General features: G+C 50.8%; 1 protein-coding gene across 2 annotated transcripts; it reads left to right on the top strand.

Moving 5' to 3' along the window:
* Window positions 1–7,176: 7,176 nt before the first annotated feature.
* On the top strand, window positions 7,177–15,861 carry PLPPR3 (phospholipid phosphatase related 3). Of its 2 annotated transcripts, XM_072601743.1 has the most exons (9): window positions 7,408–7,517; window positions 8,024–8,145; window positions 9,682–9,795; window positions 9,924–10,109; window positions 11,402–11,531; window positions 11,994–12,189; window positions 13,273–13,330; window positions 13,652–13,825; window positions 13,953–15,861. In XM_072601743.1, the coding sequence occupies exons 2-9, from the start codon at window positions 8,071–8,073 to the stop codon at window positions 15,363–15,365; spliced, it is 2,346 nt and encodes a 781-aa protein (XP_072457844.1). In that variant the 5' UTR covers window positions 7,408–7,517; window positions 8,024–8,070; the 3' UTR covers window positions 15,366–15,861. The 2 variants fall into 2 exon arrangements, with proteins under 2 accessions (XP_072457845.1, XP_072457844.1); XM_072601744.1 differs by lacking the exon at window positions 9,682–9,795 and having other exon boundaries at window positions 7,177–7,517.
* The last annotated feature ends 1,026 nt before the right edge of the window (window positions 15,862–16,887 follow it).

Below are 16,887 nucleotides of genomic sequence, written 5' to 3'. Positions count from 1 at the left end.
CTAATGCGTATGGGGGCTCCTGAATCCTTGAAAAGGGATTGAGGGTGATACAAAAGAGAGAGAGGGCCTTCCAGCTGAGCTAGGTAAGATAATAACAGTGAAGCCCTGAGACTGAAGGACTAGGGGAAGGTGGGAGATAGGAAAGGCATAGAGGGAATTCAAGATAAGTGGACACAGAACAGAGATGATGAGGGAATTCTCCTCTTTCCCTCTGCAAAGGCCAGAAAGTCAAGATGGCAACATAAGAAAAAGGGTAGATATGGGAGAAAATGGAACCCAGGAAGAATTGATACAGTATGGGGACTCAGCTCAAGGAAACTGAATAATGAACTTAGTTCCCCTAATCAGGGGAAAGACTAAATAAGAGTGATTGGAGTGGTAGACCCCTGACTCCTAAGTCAGGGAGAAGTGGGATCAACTCCCACCTCAGGCATTTACTGCTTGGGTGACCCTGAGTAAGTCACTTAACTTTCTCTTATTATGAAAGATAATGGGGTTGGACTCAGTGTCCTCTAGGGTTTCTTCCCATTCTAAACCTATGCTCCTGTAACCCACCTAGGATACTATTAGAGTAAAATTGGCTAGGCATGGACCAGCAAATAAGAACCATAATCCTTTGGGTTGAGAGCAGGCACAGATCAGGGACGAGTTTGCTGATGCCACGGCCAAGCCCCTCTCTGAGGCAGGGAGAGGTATTAGGGTTATCTTGGGTAAATGAGGGACTTTAGCAGGGGTTAAGGTAGTTAGAGGGAGAAAGAGAGTTGGAAGGGGCTGACATCCCTTTCTGTAAGATTGGGACAGGGGAAGCTCCAGGGAGGGCCCCACCAGATCTATCTTCCTGTAGTAAGGGCTCTCCCATCCTTGGAACAGAGGGGGACTGTATCAGGGGCTCCCAACTGCAAGCCCCAGAGGTATTGACATCTCTTCCTCCTTCATATCCTTAGCTATCATCAGGATAGAATTGATCCATGCTCTAAAACTGGCAACTTGGAAAAGGAGTCTAGGCCAAAGCCATAGAACATCTTAGAGAAGGAAGTAATACCACAGGCCAGGCCACTGCAGTGGGGTGCCTGCATCCTCCTGTGAGTTTAATGAAACTCCTACAAGTTCTTAGTTCTCTCATACCTCTTACTGGAGTCTCCATGAGTCTCCATCTCCTCCAATAAGCCTCCCCATCCCCTTAATGAGTCCCAGTCTTACCTACAGACCTCCCCAACCTCCTCACTAAGTCCCCATTTGTCTCATTCAATTCCCATCTGATCATTGGTCCCCATATCATCAGTCCTCTGGCCCCCTCACTGAGTCCCACATCTCCCCTGCTCAGCACCCCCATCTCCTCCACAGCATCCCAGCTGAGCCCCATCTCTCTCATCAAACCTTTGGTCCTCTCAAGCTATCTACTTCACAGACTTCCCTTTCAAATTGAATCCAACCCGCCCCCCCCACCCCCCCCCAGACCACTAGTTCATGGAAGTTGCCTGAAACTTGCAAGATAAATTAGGGTTTGATAAGGGTCCACAGATGTGTTGCCCCTAATCCTGTAAGGAGTCCAGGAAAGGAAAAAGCCCCAGGCCAGGACAGGGGCCTGTCTGCATTTTAGAATGCTGAGTACCTATGGAAAGAAGAACCAGTTGCAAAGAGGGGGTTGGGAAGAGGTCCCTGGAGGGAGCAAAGAGATACTTGGATGAGCACTCTCCCTCCAATCATAAATCATAAAGTATCATTGCTGGAGGTAGCCTAAAAGATCATCTAGTCTAAAGCATCATTTAGAGAAACTGAGACCCAAGGAGTCAGTTATAGAGCTGGGAAAGCTCTCCTGATTCCTAACCCAGGACTCTAGGAAACCTGTTTTAAGGAAGTTTGCCTGATATGGGAAATTTACCTGCCATCCATCCCAAAGTTGGAAGGAGCAGAGGAGGGAAGCACTGTGCACATGATGACCATCTCCTCAGGTCAAGTAGAGTTCACAGGAACAAGGGATAAAGGAGCTTCCCCCCAAGGACAATGGCTGAATGTGGAAAGGGAACCAGGCCCTGTGACCTCCAGAACAGAGGAAGTCTCAGCCCAAGACACCCTGCCTAACAGCAAAGCTGGGACCTGCCTGCCTGGTGTGAAAGGGAAAGGTGATGTCTACTTGAGAGTCTAGGAGAAATATGGGGAGTTTCTGTGGGGCCCAGGTAGATATGCACCCCAGTGCATGGAAACTAGAAGCATAGATAGCAAGGACAGGAAGTGGGGCTTGTTGGTGGCCTGGACAACCAGGTCAGTGAAGGAGTAGAGCCCCACCTCTTATAGAGTTGCTTGGAGGGCCCTTAGAACCCAGAATGTCAGAGCTGGGAGGGCCCTTAGAATATGAAATTCCCTGGTAGACAAGCAATAAACATTTATTGAGCACCTGCTATGTGCCAGTCACTCTGCTAAGTACTGAGGACACAAAAAGGTCAAAGACAGAACCTGCTCTCAAGGAGCTCACATATTTTACATGACTTCACATATAATGGGTAGCATATTTCTTGCCATCTCAATAGGTAGGGGAAGAGCTGTAGGGGGAAGAGAATTTGGAACTGAAAATAAAAAATTAAGAAAAAAATCAAGGAGCTCATAATCTAATGAGGGAGGACAACACAGTGTCAGAAACTGAGAAGATGTTGGGGTAGTTTGATGGGAAATGCAGAGGAGCTGGGGACCCAAGGTAGAGGGTGCTAAAGAGATGTGAGTTTCAGAGCTGATAGGACCTTGCAGGATGATGACTTTCTGAAGAATGATCAAGCCCAGATCAACTGACAGGAAACAAAAGTCTTCAGAGCATAGAATATTGTAATTGGGAGAGACCTCAGAACATGGAATATCAGAGGAAGGAGGGTCTTAGAACATAGAACTCAGACCATGGATTGTCAAAGCTGCAAAGGAACTTAGCATAGAGACTTTCACAGCTGAGAAAGACAAACCTCAAAGAAAACTCCATGCAAACCCCTGATTTTACAGATGAGGAAACTAAGGCTCATAGAGAGGAAAGGACTGACCCCCAGTGAGTCAGGGACAAAATTCTAACTAGAATCTTATTTCCAAACCAAAACTCTTCTCCCTGCAGCAAGATGCCCCTCCTCCAAGAACCTTCCCTGACTTTAGGATTCTCATCCTACCCACTAAAAGAATCTAATCCAATCCAATCCAATACTCATATATTAAGTGTAGGGCCCTATGCGGGAAGGGAAGGGAAGGGAAGGGAAGGGAAGGGAAAGGAAGGGAAGGGAAGGGAAGGGAAGGGAAGGGAAGGGGAGGGGAGGGGAGGGGAGGGGAGGGGAGGGGAGGGGAGGGGAGGGGACGAGAGGGGAGGGGACGAGAGGGGAGGGGAGGGGACGAGAGGGGAGGGGACGAGAGGGGAGGGGAGGGGAGGGGAGGGGAGGGGAGGGGAGGAAAACTTCCGGAGGGAGAAATCACTAACAGCTAAGGGGGTGAGCTGAGCCTTGAGGGAAGCTAGGATTTCTGAGAAGCAGAGGGTCACAGGGAAAGCATTCCAGATATAGGGCACGGATCATGCAAAAAAGACAAAAGCAGGAGGTGGAGTGCAGAGTTCAGGGAACAGTCAGGAGCCCAGGTTGGCTGGAAGCTGAGTGCCTGAAGGGGAAGCAACAAATAATAATCCTGGAAATGTCTCACACAGCTCTAACTAAATTCTCTCTCACCACACCATTCAGTGTTTGCTTATATGCTATGCATGAGCCTTCTAGCTCCCTAGTGAATCACAGACTGGCAGCTCAGTGCAAGGCAGTCAAAACCTTGAGTGTAATCCCAGATCTACAATTAACACATTATGTGTCCTTGGGCAGATCTTTCACTAGCTCCAAGCCTCAGTTTCCCCATCTTTAAGAATGAGGGGGTTGGATTTAATGGCCTCAAAGGCCCTTTTCCACCGTGTTAGATTTGGCACTTTTAATAAAAGCTTGTTGAATTAAACACAGTTAGATGATTTGCTAAAATTTGATACTTCAGCTGGGAAGCAGTGGAACCGAATTCTCATTCGAGCTATGATACTGAGTTCTGCAGAAGTCTTTTTCCCAAGGCAGAGAGGAACACCGTTGAAAGCAATAGAGATTTGGGATTAGAAGACTTGGGGGTGAGTCCTGGCTCTCCTCAATACCTGTGCAATGACCTTGGATAAATCTGTGAAGCACTCTGGGCATGAGTCTCACATCTGTAAAAGGAGAGAATTGAATGAGATGACCTCTAAGGGCAAGATGATGTTCCTCCCCTGGCCCTGTGGTACCTTGAGAGGTAGCCTGATATAGTGGATAAAGAGCCAGGTTTGGAGTCAGGAAGAGCCACATTCAAACTCTTCCTCAGATTCTTATTAGCTATGTGACTTTGGACAAATGATGTCCGTCACTCTCTCGGCCTGTTTCCCATCTGAAAATGGAGGAGGGTGAACTAGGTTGAACTTCTCTAGGTTGGTTATACTAGGATTCCTCTGTCCCAGAGCTGCTGTGGGCATCCAAAGGGAAGATGGACAGGAGCCAGGATAAATGGATTATTGTCCTGCAGCTTCCCAAGCAGCAAGATCAGGTCCTCCCCATGGGGAAGGATTGGAATCCTGGGGTGGGAGGAGGGAGGATTGAGGGTTCACTCCCTGACATGATGAGCAAGCTACCATAACAACAGCTGCAGATGAGTCCCCGCCTCTTTCCCAGTTGCTAGGTGATAGGTGGATGCTGGTATGCCAGGCAAGGTTCCCCCGCATCAGTGAGCAGCCCCACAATTTCTAATGGGGGAGGAGGGGAAGAATAGCTCAGGCCCTTAGGCAAAAGAGAGCACATTCCTTGGCCAGCTGGGCTGAACCTAGAAGCCTGGCACTTCTGGAGTCAAAGCATAAGGGGGAAGGAAGGGAGGAAGGAAGGAAGAGAAGGAGGGAGGGAGAGAAGGAGAGAGGAAGGGAGGGAGGAAAAAAAGGGAGGGAGAGAGAAAGGAAGGAAGAAGGAAGAAGAAAGGAAGCAAGGGGAGGGAAGGATTGGTGAGGGTTGAACGTGGGTACCTCTCCTCATATCCCCAGTGAGTACAGAGTGTGTGTGTGTGTGTGTGTGTTCATCCTTCATTGCTGAAGAAGACCACACCATCAGAGAAATGATGACATGCCTTGCACTTGACTTTGTTTTGAGTGAGGGAGGGCTGTGCAGGTCACCAGCCTCACTTCTCCTCCAGAGCCATCTGAATCCAGTGACCAGATATTCATCAGGATGACTGGAGATGACCCAGGATGAAGCAATTGGGGTTAAGTGACTTGCCCAAGGTCACACAGCTATCGAGTGTCAAGTGTCTGAAGTGATATTTGAACTCAGGTCCTCCTGACTACTGCACTGGTGCTCTATTCACTGCACCACCTAGCTGCCCCGTGAGTACAGAGTAAGAAAAGAGGAAAATGGGAAGCCTCTATCAAAATGACTTTTAAATTTTTATTATTTTTCTCTTTTTATATAACCTTCATTTCCCAGTATATAATTTCATTTTCAAATCTATATAACCCTTCCATACTCAGAAAGTCATTCCTTCTAACAAACAATAAAAAGGAAAGAGGAGGAAAAACTACAAAACTAACAATACATCAACAGCAGATGCAGTGTTCTGTACTGTAGTCCCCATAGAAAAGAAAGAGGTACATTCTCCTGTCTCTTGTATACATACATATATATACATATACTGCAGTATACACTGTAGTATGTATTGTTTTCCTGGTTCTGCTCACTTCACTTTGCATCAGCTTATATAAGTCTTCCCCAAATCAGAATAACTCCCTGAATAACTCCCCACCACTAAGCTGTGCGGTGCTGCATTACACCCTGGATGCCAGCCATCCTAGGTTCCTTTAGGAGGGGAGGGGCTTCAACCACACACACACCACACACACACCACACACACACCACACACACACACACACACACACACACACACACACACACACACACACACACACACACACTCAATACAGACCCAGCCATCACTTATCTTCTTTGTCTCTCAGCCCTTGGGAGCTCACCATGGAAACTGAAAGAGGAGTTGGCAGGGCCAGGAGGCAGCCAGAGAGGAGCAAGGAGATCCCCCAGGAGACACTGAGAGATGGTGAGGCATGAGAAAAGACAGAGGGAAAGAAGCAGGAGAGAAACAGAGCCAGCCAGAGTGCAGGCAGGGAGATTCCCTTTTACACAACACAGAGTTGTGAACAGATGGGGAGAGATACGGAGCCAGCCATTGAGACCAGGAGAGGAAATATCCCAAGAAAACAGGAGACATAGATACGGGATAGGAGAAGCTATACGTAGACTACTCAGGGGTTTACTCTAGTCCATTTTACAGAAGAGAAAACAGGAGCCAAACAACTGAGGTGACTTCCCCAACATAGAGGGGTACCTTCCCACGTTACTAAGTTACTGAGGTGGGATTTCAACCCCAGGGTCAGCAGATTCCAGATTTATTGCCCTTTGTACCCCTCTTCTCTAAGAAGGGACATATAGAGACAGAGCTAGTCATAGACACCGGATGGGGTGAGCCAGAGAGACCCGGGGAGGGGGTCTAGTAGAGGGTCCAGGGACATTAGTTCAAATCCTAACCCTGCCACTTATTCTGTGTGACCCTGCTCAAATCAGATGCCTTCTCTAGCTCTCAGTTCCCTTCTCTGTGGAATAAGGGGGTTGGACTCGGCCACTAAGGCACCTAGATCTCTGAACGTATGATCCTAAGGAAACACATATGAAGACAGACCGAGCCAGAAGAGACTGGGAGACACAGAAAGTAGAGGGGAGCCAGGAAGAGACAGGGGAGACACGGTGACACTGGGTGGGGAGATCTGGGAGCACCACCACAAAGCAAAGGCGCGATGCCCAGGGCGAGGAGACATGGAAAGAAACGAGCCCCTGGGAGCGCCGGGGGCCAGAAGACCCCGGCAGAGAGGAGCAGGGGGAGCCCCGCGGCGGGGGCCCAGAGCTAGGGGCAGCCCCATCCGGAGACAGGGGCGCGGTACTCGCGAGCTGGGACGGCGCCGGGCTCGGGACGGCTCGGCCACACCCCCCGAGGGAGCCCCCCGGCCCCCGCGCCCCGCAGCAGCCTGGCGCTCGCAGCCTGGCCCCGCCCCGACCGCGCCGCATTCGCCTCCACCGCTCGCAGCCCCTCCTCCGGGCTCCCGCAGCCGCCGCCACCGGCCCCGCCGCGCCTGCCCCTGCCTCTGCCTCTGCCTCTGCCTCTGCCTGTGTCCCTGTCTCTCGGGCCCATCCCGGAGGCCCGCGGCACGCCGGGGCTGGGATGCGCAGCGGCTGCGCGGGGCTGCGCGGGGCGCGGGGACCGAGGGGCCGCGCCGGGGAGGGGCGCTTTGTCTGCGCTCCGGCTCGGGCTCGGGCTCGGGCTCCAGCTCGGGCTCCAGCTCGAGCTCCAGTTCGGGCTCCAGCTTCAGCTCCAGCTCCAACTCCCGGCTGCCACCGCCGCCACCGCCTCTAGACTGGGAGGGCCCCGCCGGTCCCTGCGGAGCCCCCGAGGTAAGTGGGGAGACCCGAGGAGGCAGGTCAGCGACGATGCAGGTCCGCGGGATGGGACGCTACGCCCTCCCATCCCAATCCCTCCCCCTGCTCCCGCTCCCTTCCCTCAGAGCCCTCTGCTTGGGGATGCCGTGGGGCTTCTCACCCTCCTGATCCTCCCACATACCTAATCGCCCCCTCTACCCTGCTAGCCCGCTGCTCTAGGACCTCTCCCATCATCCATACCATCCCCCGCAAAACTGGGCCAGGTTGGGGTAGGCATGCATCAAACCTTTTCTGAGGTTTCACCCTCCCAGTTCTGAGATGCCTCCCCAAAATGGGGCATCCCTAAACAGGAGATGGGATGGGGCCAGAGAAGCAGGCCTTGCCCTGCCTGCCATCACCATCCACTCAGTCTAGTCCCCCCCCCCCACACACACACACACACACATATGCATACATGCATGCATACATTTCCTGGGTCCCCTGGAGGAGGCCACACATTCACCCTTTTCTTTCCTGTGCAGCCTTGGGGCCTTGATCCGACTGCCCTGACCCTAGCCCCCAGAACATCATGCTTTCAGCCAAGGAGAAGGCCAAGGGTCCAAAGGACAGCATGACACTCCTACCGTGTTTCTACTTCGTGGAGGTGATGGGACTTGGGGACTGATAGATAGACTCAGACCAGCAAGGGGCCACTGCAACCCCACCCAGGCAGCCATTCCTCCTGCAAAAGAGCAGTTGTAAGGGGTCCTTGAAGCATAAAATATGGAATATCAAAGCCAGAAGGGGCTTTAGAACATAGAACACAGAATTTCAGAGCTCGGAAGGACCTTAGAACACAGAATGTCTGAACTGGAAGGGCCTTTAGAATATGGATTGTCAGAACTGGGAGGGACCTTAGAACACAGAATGGAAAAGTGGGGAAGGACCTTAGAACGTGGACCAAAAAATGTTTGGAAGTTTAACCCCCTTACAGAGAAAGAAACTGAGGTCCACAAACAGAAAGGGACATGCCCACGCAAGTGAGAGGCAGAACTGGAATTACAAGCCAGGTGTCCCAAGTCCCTAGTTTAGAGGTCTTTTGTTCTCCAGCATCTCCAAGGCCTCTAAGATCTGATGTTCCAGCAGGTGGAAAGAAAATCTGTCAGAGCACTTAGTTAGCTGGTAGTGGCCCTGGAAACCAGACAAATGGTGGTGTCAGGCAGGTCAGCCAGCAGGCAGCCAGACATCATCAGGGTGGCCAGGCACTCACCACAGGATTTGGCCTTCAGTTCCCCAGAAAGATTGTCAGGATGCTTGTGATCGAGAGGAGCAGGACCACATCCTCAGAGGAATGGGAGGCAAGACAAGTAACCCAGTCAGTTGCCAGAATGAGGAGAGGGGAGATCAGCAGCTGGATCAGTCAGATCATGGAATAAAAGGGTCTCAGGCTTTAGACCTGGGAATGACCTCAGAGGTCATAGAGTGTAACTCCTCCCCCGACATGTACTTTTTACAGGTGAGGAAATTGAAACTTAGATGCCAAGTGACATGACCAGAGTCATGTAAGGATTTCTGATTTAAACCAGGCTTTAAGGACATGTTAAGAGTTTACCGGTTGGTCTTCATTATAAAAATTAATCCTTGAACAATGCCATTGGAGAAAATAGAAAGGTCCAGTTTAGAGAATGCCATGTCCTTAGTGAGCACCTCTGTCCTGTGTGAGCCCTGTGTGAGGAAGTCTGCCCTGACCACCAGAATTTCTCCCTTCTCTGAGCTCAGATTTGGCCAGGAGAGGTTAAAAAAAAACACCAAGGAGCCCACAGTGTGAAAGACGGGGAGAAAACTAGCTTCAGTAGAATAGAAGGGCATGTGTTGGGATGGACAGAGAGGGAGAGGGAACACAGACGGGAGGGTACCTGGGGCCTCACAGGCACATGCATTAATAATAATGATAATAATAAAACAACAATAAGAATACTAGCTATCATTTATATGGTGCTTCACGGTTTACAAAACACTTTACAAATACTGTATCCCTGAAACAGAGAGGTGGCCCAGTGGATAAACTGCTGGACCTGGAGACAAAAATCAAGTCCAGATTCAGACACTGCATAGCTGTATGATCTTAGGCAAGTCACTTAAGCTATGCCTCAGTTTCTTTACCTGTAAAATGAGGATGACAATAGCATCTCCCTCCCAGGGTTTGTGTGTGGATCAAAGGAGATCTAATGAGATAATGAGATGTAGAAGTAGATGTATGAGACAGGATTTCTCGTGTGGACCAGATCCTGTCTATGGTGTTTCCCAGTGGAAGGTAAAGGCAGGGGGAAGGGGCTGGGATGTTGGTAGAGAGAGAATGGAGGGACTAGAGTGAATCTACGCATTAGAACCTGGATCTAGAGCTTCCCCACCCCAAGCCCTCTCTCTTTCCCAATCTACCAGCTCCCCATTGTCGCCTCCTCCATTGTGACCCTGTACTTCCTGGAACTGACCGACCTCTTCAAGCCAGCCAAGGTGGGCTTCCAGTGCTACGACCGGACCTTGTCCATGCCCTACGTGGAAACCAGTGAGGAGCTCATCCCGCTGCTCATGCTCCTAAGCCTGGCCTTTGCTGCCCCAGCGGCATCTGTGAGTCTTGAGGATATCCTGTGGTGGGGTGGGATTGGGAGGATTAGAGACTGGCAGGATGGAGACTGGAGCACAGCTGAACTTGGACATGAGAGACTTCAGTTCTAGCATCCACTTGTCCTTTGACTCCAATGTGTGACAGTGGGCTACTCATACAACCTCTCTAGAATACCCAGTTCTGTTGCCCACCGGTCCCTGTAGAGAGGTAAGAACCACATACCTATGAAGGCAACATGTAAGTGTACCTAGAGCCCTTGGTGGTTAATTAACTAATAGATACCAGAGCTTGGAGGAGAGAATATCAGACAGGGGAGAGACCTTATCACATGCAGGGTGGGGAACTTGCAGCCTCCAGGCCACATGTGGCCCTCTAGGTCCAAACTTCACAGAACAAATCCCCTTAATAAAAAGATTTGTTCTATAGAACTTGGCCACACCCAAGGACCTAGAAGGCCACATGTTCCCCATCCCCAGTAGAGTGTCAGAGCTAAACAGAACCTTATAACATGGAGCATAAAATATCAAAGCTTCAGTAGACTTTAGGATATAGAATGTCAAAGCTAGAAGGGACCTTAAAATATAGTACATTGAATTTTAAAGCTGAGAAGAGCCATGGAATGCAGAATGTCCAAAGATGGGAGAGCCCTTAGAATGCAGAATGTCAGAATTAGAAGGAGCTTCAGAACACATAATGTCAAAGCTGGAAAAGACCTTAGAACACAGAAATAACAGAGCTTAAAGGGACCTTAGAACACCATCCACAGAATTCAAATCTGGAAAGGGTTGTCGTAGAACTGAGAACGTCAGGGTTCTAGAATACCTGAGGACATAGAAATTCAAAGCTGAGAAAGTCCTTATAGTGTCAGAGCTGGGAAAAAACAAAAAACTTAGGAATCATCGAGTCCAATTTTCCTTTTAGAGATTCAACAACATAACTTGACCGAAGACTGTTAGTGCCTGCTAGGTGCAGGGCACTGTTTTAAATGAATGGAATAGAAAAATTTTAAAAGGGAAAAAAATTTTTTAAAAACCCTAACTTTTCATAGGAGGGGAAATGATGAGAAAGGAAGAGGTACAGGATTCAATATGTTCACAAACCAGGAGAGATCCAGACAAAGTGCTCTGGGAGAATTTGAAGAAGGAAATTTTCTTTCATTTGAGGGTTTTAACCTGGAAAGGAAGGGATCACCTTCCCTTTCCTCACACCTGATGGGACTCAGTGGAAGGAGCTGGGAAGGGCTGGGGAAGAGTCTGCCAGCTGAGGCTTGCCCCTACCCTCTTCCCTGGCGCAGATCATGGTTGGGGAAGGCATCGTGTACTGTCTCCAGTCCAAATTGAAGGGCCGCACCAGCGCAGAGGGCAGCATCAATGCTGGGGGCTGCAACTTCAATTCTTTCCTGCGCCGGACCGTTCGCTTTGTAGGTGAGGATGCAGGCAGGGGAGTCCTGGTGGCAAAAGCCAGAGTTAGCCCTTGTCCAACGAGCCAAGGTCACTCCCCCCTCACATCCGTACCCTGAGATCCGTACTCCAGCAACTCTTCTCAACCTACCTCCCAAGGTTGTTGTAGGGATCAGAAGAGATAATTTTTGTGAAGAGTTCAGCACAGTACCTGCAACATAATAGGTGCTGAATAAATGCTTATTCCCTCTTTCCCTCCCTATCACCTCTGAGAGAGGCACCCCAGCACATACGGGGTCACGACTAGATTTCTGATCGCCCTTGGTTTAGCCATACCACATTCCTGTGACTTTTCTCCCTTTCTCCATTTGCCTCCTTCCTCCTGGGTCTGAATGGACATAGGGACAGCTTCTTGGGACAATGTGGGATTCACACGCAAACCCTCTGACCCTTCCCTCCTCCAACTCTTCCCTCCTCCTTCCACAGGTGTCCATGTATTTGGCCTGTGTGCCACAGCACTGGTCACTGACATCATCCAGTTGGCTACAGGCTACCATGCCCCCTTCTTCTTGACGGTCTGCAAGCCCAATTATACCTTGCTAGGCATCTCCTGTGATGCCAACCCTTACATCACCCAGGACATCTGTTCTGGCCAGGATACCCACGCTATCCTCTCTGCCAGGTGAGCTGCTGCCCTGGGGGGGTGGGGCCTGCGAGCCAGGGGCCATCTGTGCCCCAAGAGCAGGGAGCCAGTACTGCTTGACTTTAAATCTCATTTGATTGGACCTTACTCTCTGGCAGAGGGTATAAACCCAACCTACTCTGTGTATATTTATTTTGATATCTCAGGCTTTAAGAGAGAGCTTGGCAAAGGGAAGAGAGTGCTGGTCTGGGAGCCAAGATCTTACACTTTTCAGCTGTGTAACTCTGAACCAATCCCTAAAGAGATGAAGTCACATGTCCTTCTGAACTATGGGGTTTGGAGTGGAAAGGGGCCTTTGAAAATAGAATGTCAGACCTGAAAGGGGACCTTGAAATCCTTTCATTTTATAGATGAAGAAGCTAAGACCCAAGAAAAGTGAAATGGCTCACACAGGTATTAAGTACTGGTGTCAGAATTGGAATACAGGTCTTCTACTCTAAACTCAGTGTTCTTTCCACTGCACCTTATGATGTGATTTCAAAGAACCTTTAAGATAACATAGTACAACAAAGAAAATGGGAAGGGGGCAGTGGGATTTTCTAAATTTGCAATCAGAGAACCTAGATTCAGATTCTGTTTCTGTCACTTGGGTACCTGGGTAAACTTGGGCAAATCACTTCCCTGCCCTAGGCCTCACTTTCCTGTAAATTTAGGAGGTCCAATCAGATGGACCTCTAAGTCTCTTCTAGCTCAGACATTCTGTTTCAGAACAGTCTTTCCAGTTTCAAATCTATGTTCCTATCACGAGCTCAGAACAAAGACAGGCCAAACTGGGAAGGTCCCTAGAGATGAGCAAGCCCAGTTTTCCATTTTATAGATGAAGAACTGAGGCTTGGAAAGGCCACGGTGCTTCACTGAGCTCACAGGAAGTCAGGGGCAGAGCCAGGACTAGAACCCAGGGCTCTTGACTGGCCATCCAAAACTCTGCAAATCATAGGATCTTAGATTTCAAACTGAAATGAACCTCCAAGGCCATGTGGGTCAGTCTCTTTGGGTTGCAGATGTAGGGACTGGGGAAAGGGGAATGTGGGAGCCTGATGTGGGTACTGACTCACTTGGCAGGAAGACCTTCCCATCCCAGCATGCTACCCTTTCGGCTTTCGCAGCTGTGTATGTGTCGGTGAGTGAGTCTCCTGGTATCAGGTATATCAGCCTCAATTCCCATCCGCATGAAATCTCGTATTCTCCCCCAACACCCATGTACCCCTCTCTAGCCCCTGACCTGCCCCCCTTCCAAAGGGACCCACCAACCATTTACCCCTGAATGCACAGGGCTTCTGCCCAACCACCACCCTATCCTCCCAGCCCTCTGGCCCCTGCCAGCATCCTCTGCATGTTGGTGCACAGGTGTGCACATCTGGGAGTGAGGGTCCATGGCTCATGGGCCTGTTGTCCCCCAGGCTTCTGGAGGGCCAGCTCTGACAAGCATCTCTCCACACAGATGTACTTTAACTCCATCATCTCAGATAGCACCAAGCTTCTCAAACCTATCCTAGTCTTTGCCTTTGCTATTGCTGCCGGGGTCTGCGGCCTCACCCAGATCACACAGCACCGAAGCCACCCCAGTGACGTCTATAGCGGCTTCCTCATCGGCGCTGGCATTGCTGCCTATCTGGTAAGTCTGGGAGGAAGGGGTGGGAAGGAGAAGGAGAAGACATGGTCCTGCCCTTGTCTGAGGGGAAGACACAAACCTGCCCTCATGGAGCCCCCCCAAAATTTGGCACTTGCTCTGTATTCCACAGGCATGCCATGCAGTGGGTAACTTCCGGGCCCCACTGGAGAAGCCCCTGGCCCCACCACCAGCCAAAGATGCCCTACGGGCTCTGACCCAGAGAGGCCATGACTCAGTCTACCATCAGAACAAGTCAGTCAGCACAGATGAGCTGACCCCACAGACCCGACTAGAAGGCATGCCTCGGCCTGTGCCCCGGGAAAAGACATCGCTGGGCAGTCTCAAGAGAGCCAGTGTCGATGTAGACCTCCTGGCCCCTCGGAGTCCCATGGGCAAAGAGAACATGGTCACCTTCAGCAACACCCTGCCCCGGGTCAACACCCCATCTCTGGATGATCCTGCCCGGCGCCACATGACCATCCATGTGCCCCTGGATGCCTCTCGTTCCAAGCAGCTCATCACTGAATGGAAGCAAAAGTCGCTGGAGGGGGGACGGGCCCTGGCTCTGGCTGAGGAGGTTGGACCAGGCCATCTCCGAGGGGCTGCAGAGCCCATGGCTGAGGAAGAAGAGGAAGAAGAGGAAGAGGAGGAGGAGGAAGAGGAAGAAGAGGAGGAGGGAGGGCCCATCCCACCTTCCTTGTACCCAACCGTACAGGCCCGGGCTGGGGCTGAGAGGGCAGGGCTGGGGCCCCGGGTACTCCTGCCACCACGGGCTGGTGCCCCTCCATTAGTACATATCCCTGAGGAAAGTCAGGCCACAGCCAGTAGCCCAGCAAGCGCCAGCCTCTCCCCTAAGAGCAGTTCAGCCGTTCGGGCCAAGTGGCTCATGATGGCCGAGAAAGGGGGAGCCTCTGTCACAGCCCCACCACGCGTAGCCAATCCACCCCGGCTCCTGCAGGTCATTGCTATGTCCAAGGCACCAGGCATAGGGCCTGGGGGTCCGCCGGGCCCAAAGGCAGCTGAAACAGCTTCATCCTCAAGTGCCAGCTCTGACTCCTCCCAATACCGCTCGCCCTCTGAGCGTGACAGTGGCAGCATAGTCACCATTGATGCACATGCCCCCCACCACCCCGTTGTGCACCTCTCCTCTGGCAACGGGCCCTGGGAGTGGAAGGCAGCTGCTGGGGCTAAAGGTGCTGAGCTTGGGAGTGACACCTATGAGCTGGGGGAGCTGGCAGGCCGTGATTACCGGTCTGGGGGCAGCTTCCGGGCCAGCAAGGCCCCTGGTGTGTCCCCTGGATCTTCCATCAGTGACATGGACCAGGATGAACCACCACGTTTCACCGGTGTGGCCACTGTCAACCTGGCCACAGGAGAGGGGATGCCGACCCCAGGCGAAGGGGTGCTGGGACCCGCCAGCAGAGAGTCTACTCTTCGGCACAAGCCTGGCAGCCTAGCACTGTCCGAAAGGGATGGGCACGGAGAAGCTGAGGCTGAGAGTTACTACAAGAAGATCCCAGCTGGCCGCCGGTTTAAGGACTAAGAACCCACCCTGGTGGCCTGAAGCCCAGCCACTATCCACTGGCTTGCTCTCCCTGGCCCAGGGAGACTCTCTCTCTTGGTGCTCAGGGCTCAGAATCAGGTATTCATGCTATGGGCAGACCTGTTGCCCAGGGGACCAGGAGATGGTAAAGGATTGGGTAGGGGACAAAGAAGAAGACTGGGGAGGGGAATTTGCTTCAACCACTGGCCTCCCTAACCCTTAGGGCCTGTAGCGGCATGGAGGAAAGGGGTGATACCAAACCTCCTGACGGGGTGGGAGGGAACACAGTGGACTCTATCAAAGGGATAACTGTAAATAGAATATGGTGGGGAGGGGAGGAAGGGGAGGGTGGAGTTGGGACTTGGAGCACTGCTCCTGGGGTGGCATGGGTCTGGGTGGGTGAGGGGACATGGGGGCTAGAAGGCAGAGTCCAGCATTGATTGTAAAATACTATATAATACAGGGTTTGGTGAAAAATAAAGATTTACAAGCACCAGGTTCTGTGTCTGGAGAAATTTCCCTTGCATCCTGGTCCTGAGACCTCAAGGATGCTGGGGATAGAGACCCTGGGGTCTTCTATTTCCAACACTAGTCAGGTGGATAGAGCCTTTCCTCAGCCTTCTTGACTTAGAGGGGCTCAACTTTCTCCATCAGTGTCAGAGAAAGGTTTAAGTTGACCTCCCAAATCCCCTCCAGCAAAAGGCAAAGGGTGTGGAGATCCCCACCTACCAACCCATCCCCTCAAAAGAGTCCCAGTTACATGGGCATGCCTATGTACACATGAACCCACATGTTTCTCCAATACATTCTAAAGCATGCACAGTGTTCATGTGTACTTTACATGTGTGCACAGAGTACTCAGCCCACTACTCAACCCTCCATGGAGATGGAGGACCCTTGTTCCATGACTGTAAGCCTTAGGGGAACAAGGATCTTAGAAGGAGACCTATGCAACACTTTCTTCGCAGGTTACAGCCCCTACCCCTGTCTAGATTCACAAGAAACTCAATAGGTTAGTATGATAGGCTGAACCCAGTAAGCTGACATTTAATAAGGAGAAATGTCAAGCATATTTAAGTGTGGCACAGTAGCCCTGGAATCAGCAAGATCTGAGTTCAAATCCAGTCTGAGACAGTTACTTAGCTGTGTGACCCTGGACAAGTTTCTGCCTCATTTTCCTCATCTGTAAAATGAGAATTATAACGACACCTGCCTCCCAGAGATATTGTGATCAAGTGAGATAATAAATGTAAAGCTCTAAGTACAGTGCCTGACACATAGCAGGCACTTAATAGTTTTCTTCCAATATTCCTTCCAAAAAAATCAATTTCACAAATATAGGATGGAGAAATAGTTCACTCAAAAAAGATCTGCAGGTATTAGTGTGCCACAAGTTCAGTTTGAGTCAATGGCATCATGGCAGCTAAAAAAACCCCAAAAATAAAAAAATTAATGCTATCCTATTATCCCCATTATCTTTAAGGAATGCCCTTGTCACAGTAAGGGGTTCCACCTCTGACTT

Source organism: Notamacropus eugenii, chromosome 4, assembly GCF_028372415.1.
Source record: "Notamacropus eugenii isolate mMacEug1 chromosome 4, mMacEug1.pri_v2, whole genome shotgun sequence".
Classification (NCBI taxonomy): domain Eukaryota; kingdom Metazoa; phylum Chordata; class Mammalia; order Diprotodontia; family Macropodidae; genus Notamacropus; species Notamacropus eugenii.
The sequence above is the reverse complement of the archived record's forward strand: the minus strand, read 5'-3'. Positions and strand labels throughout refer to the sequence as shown.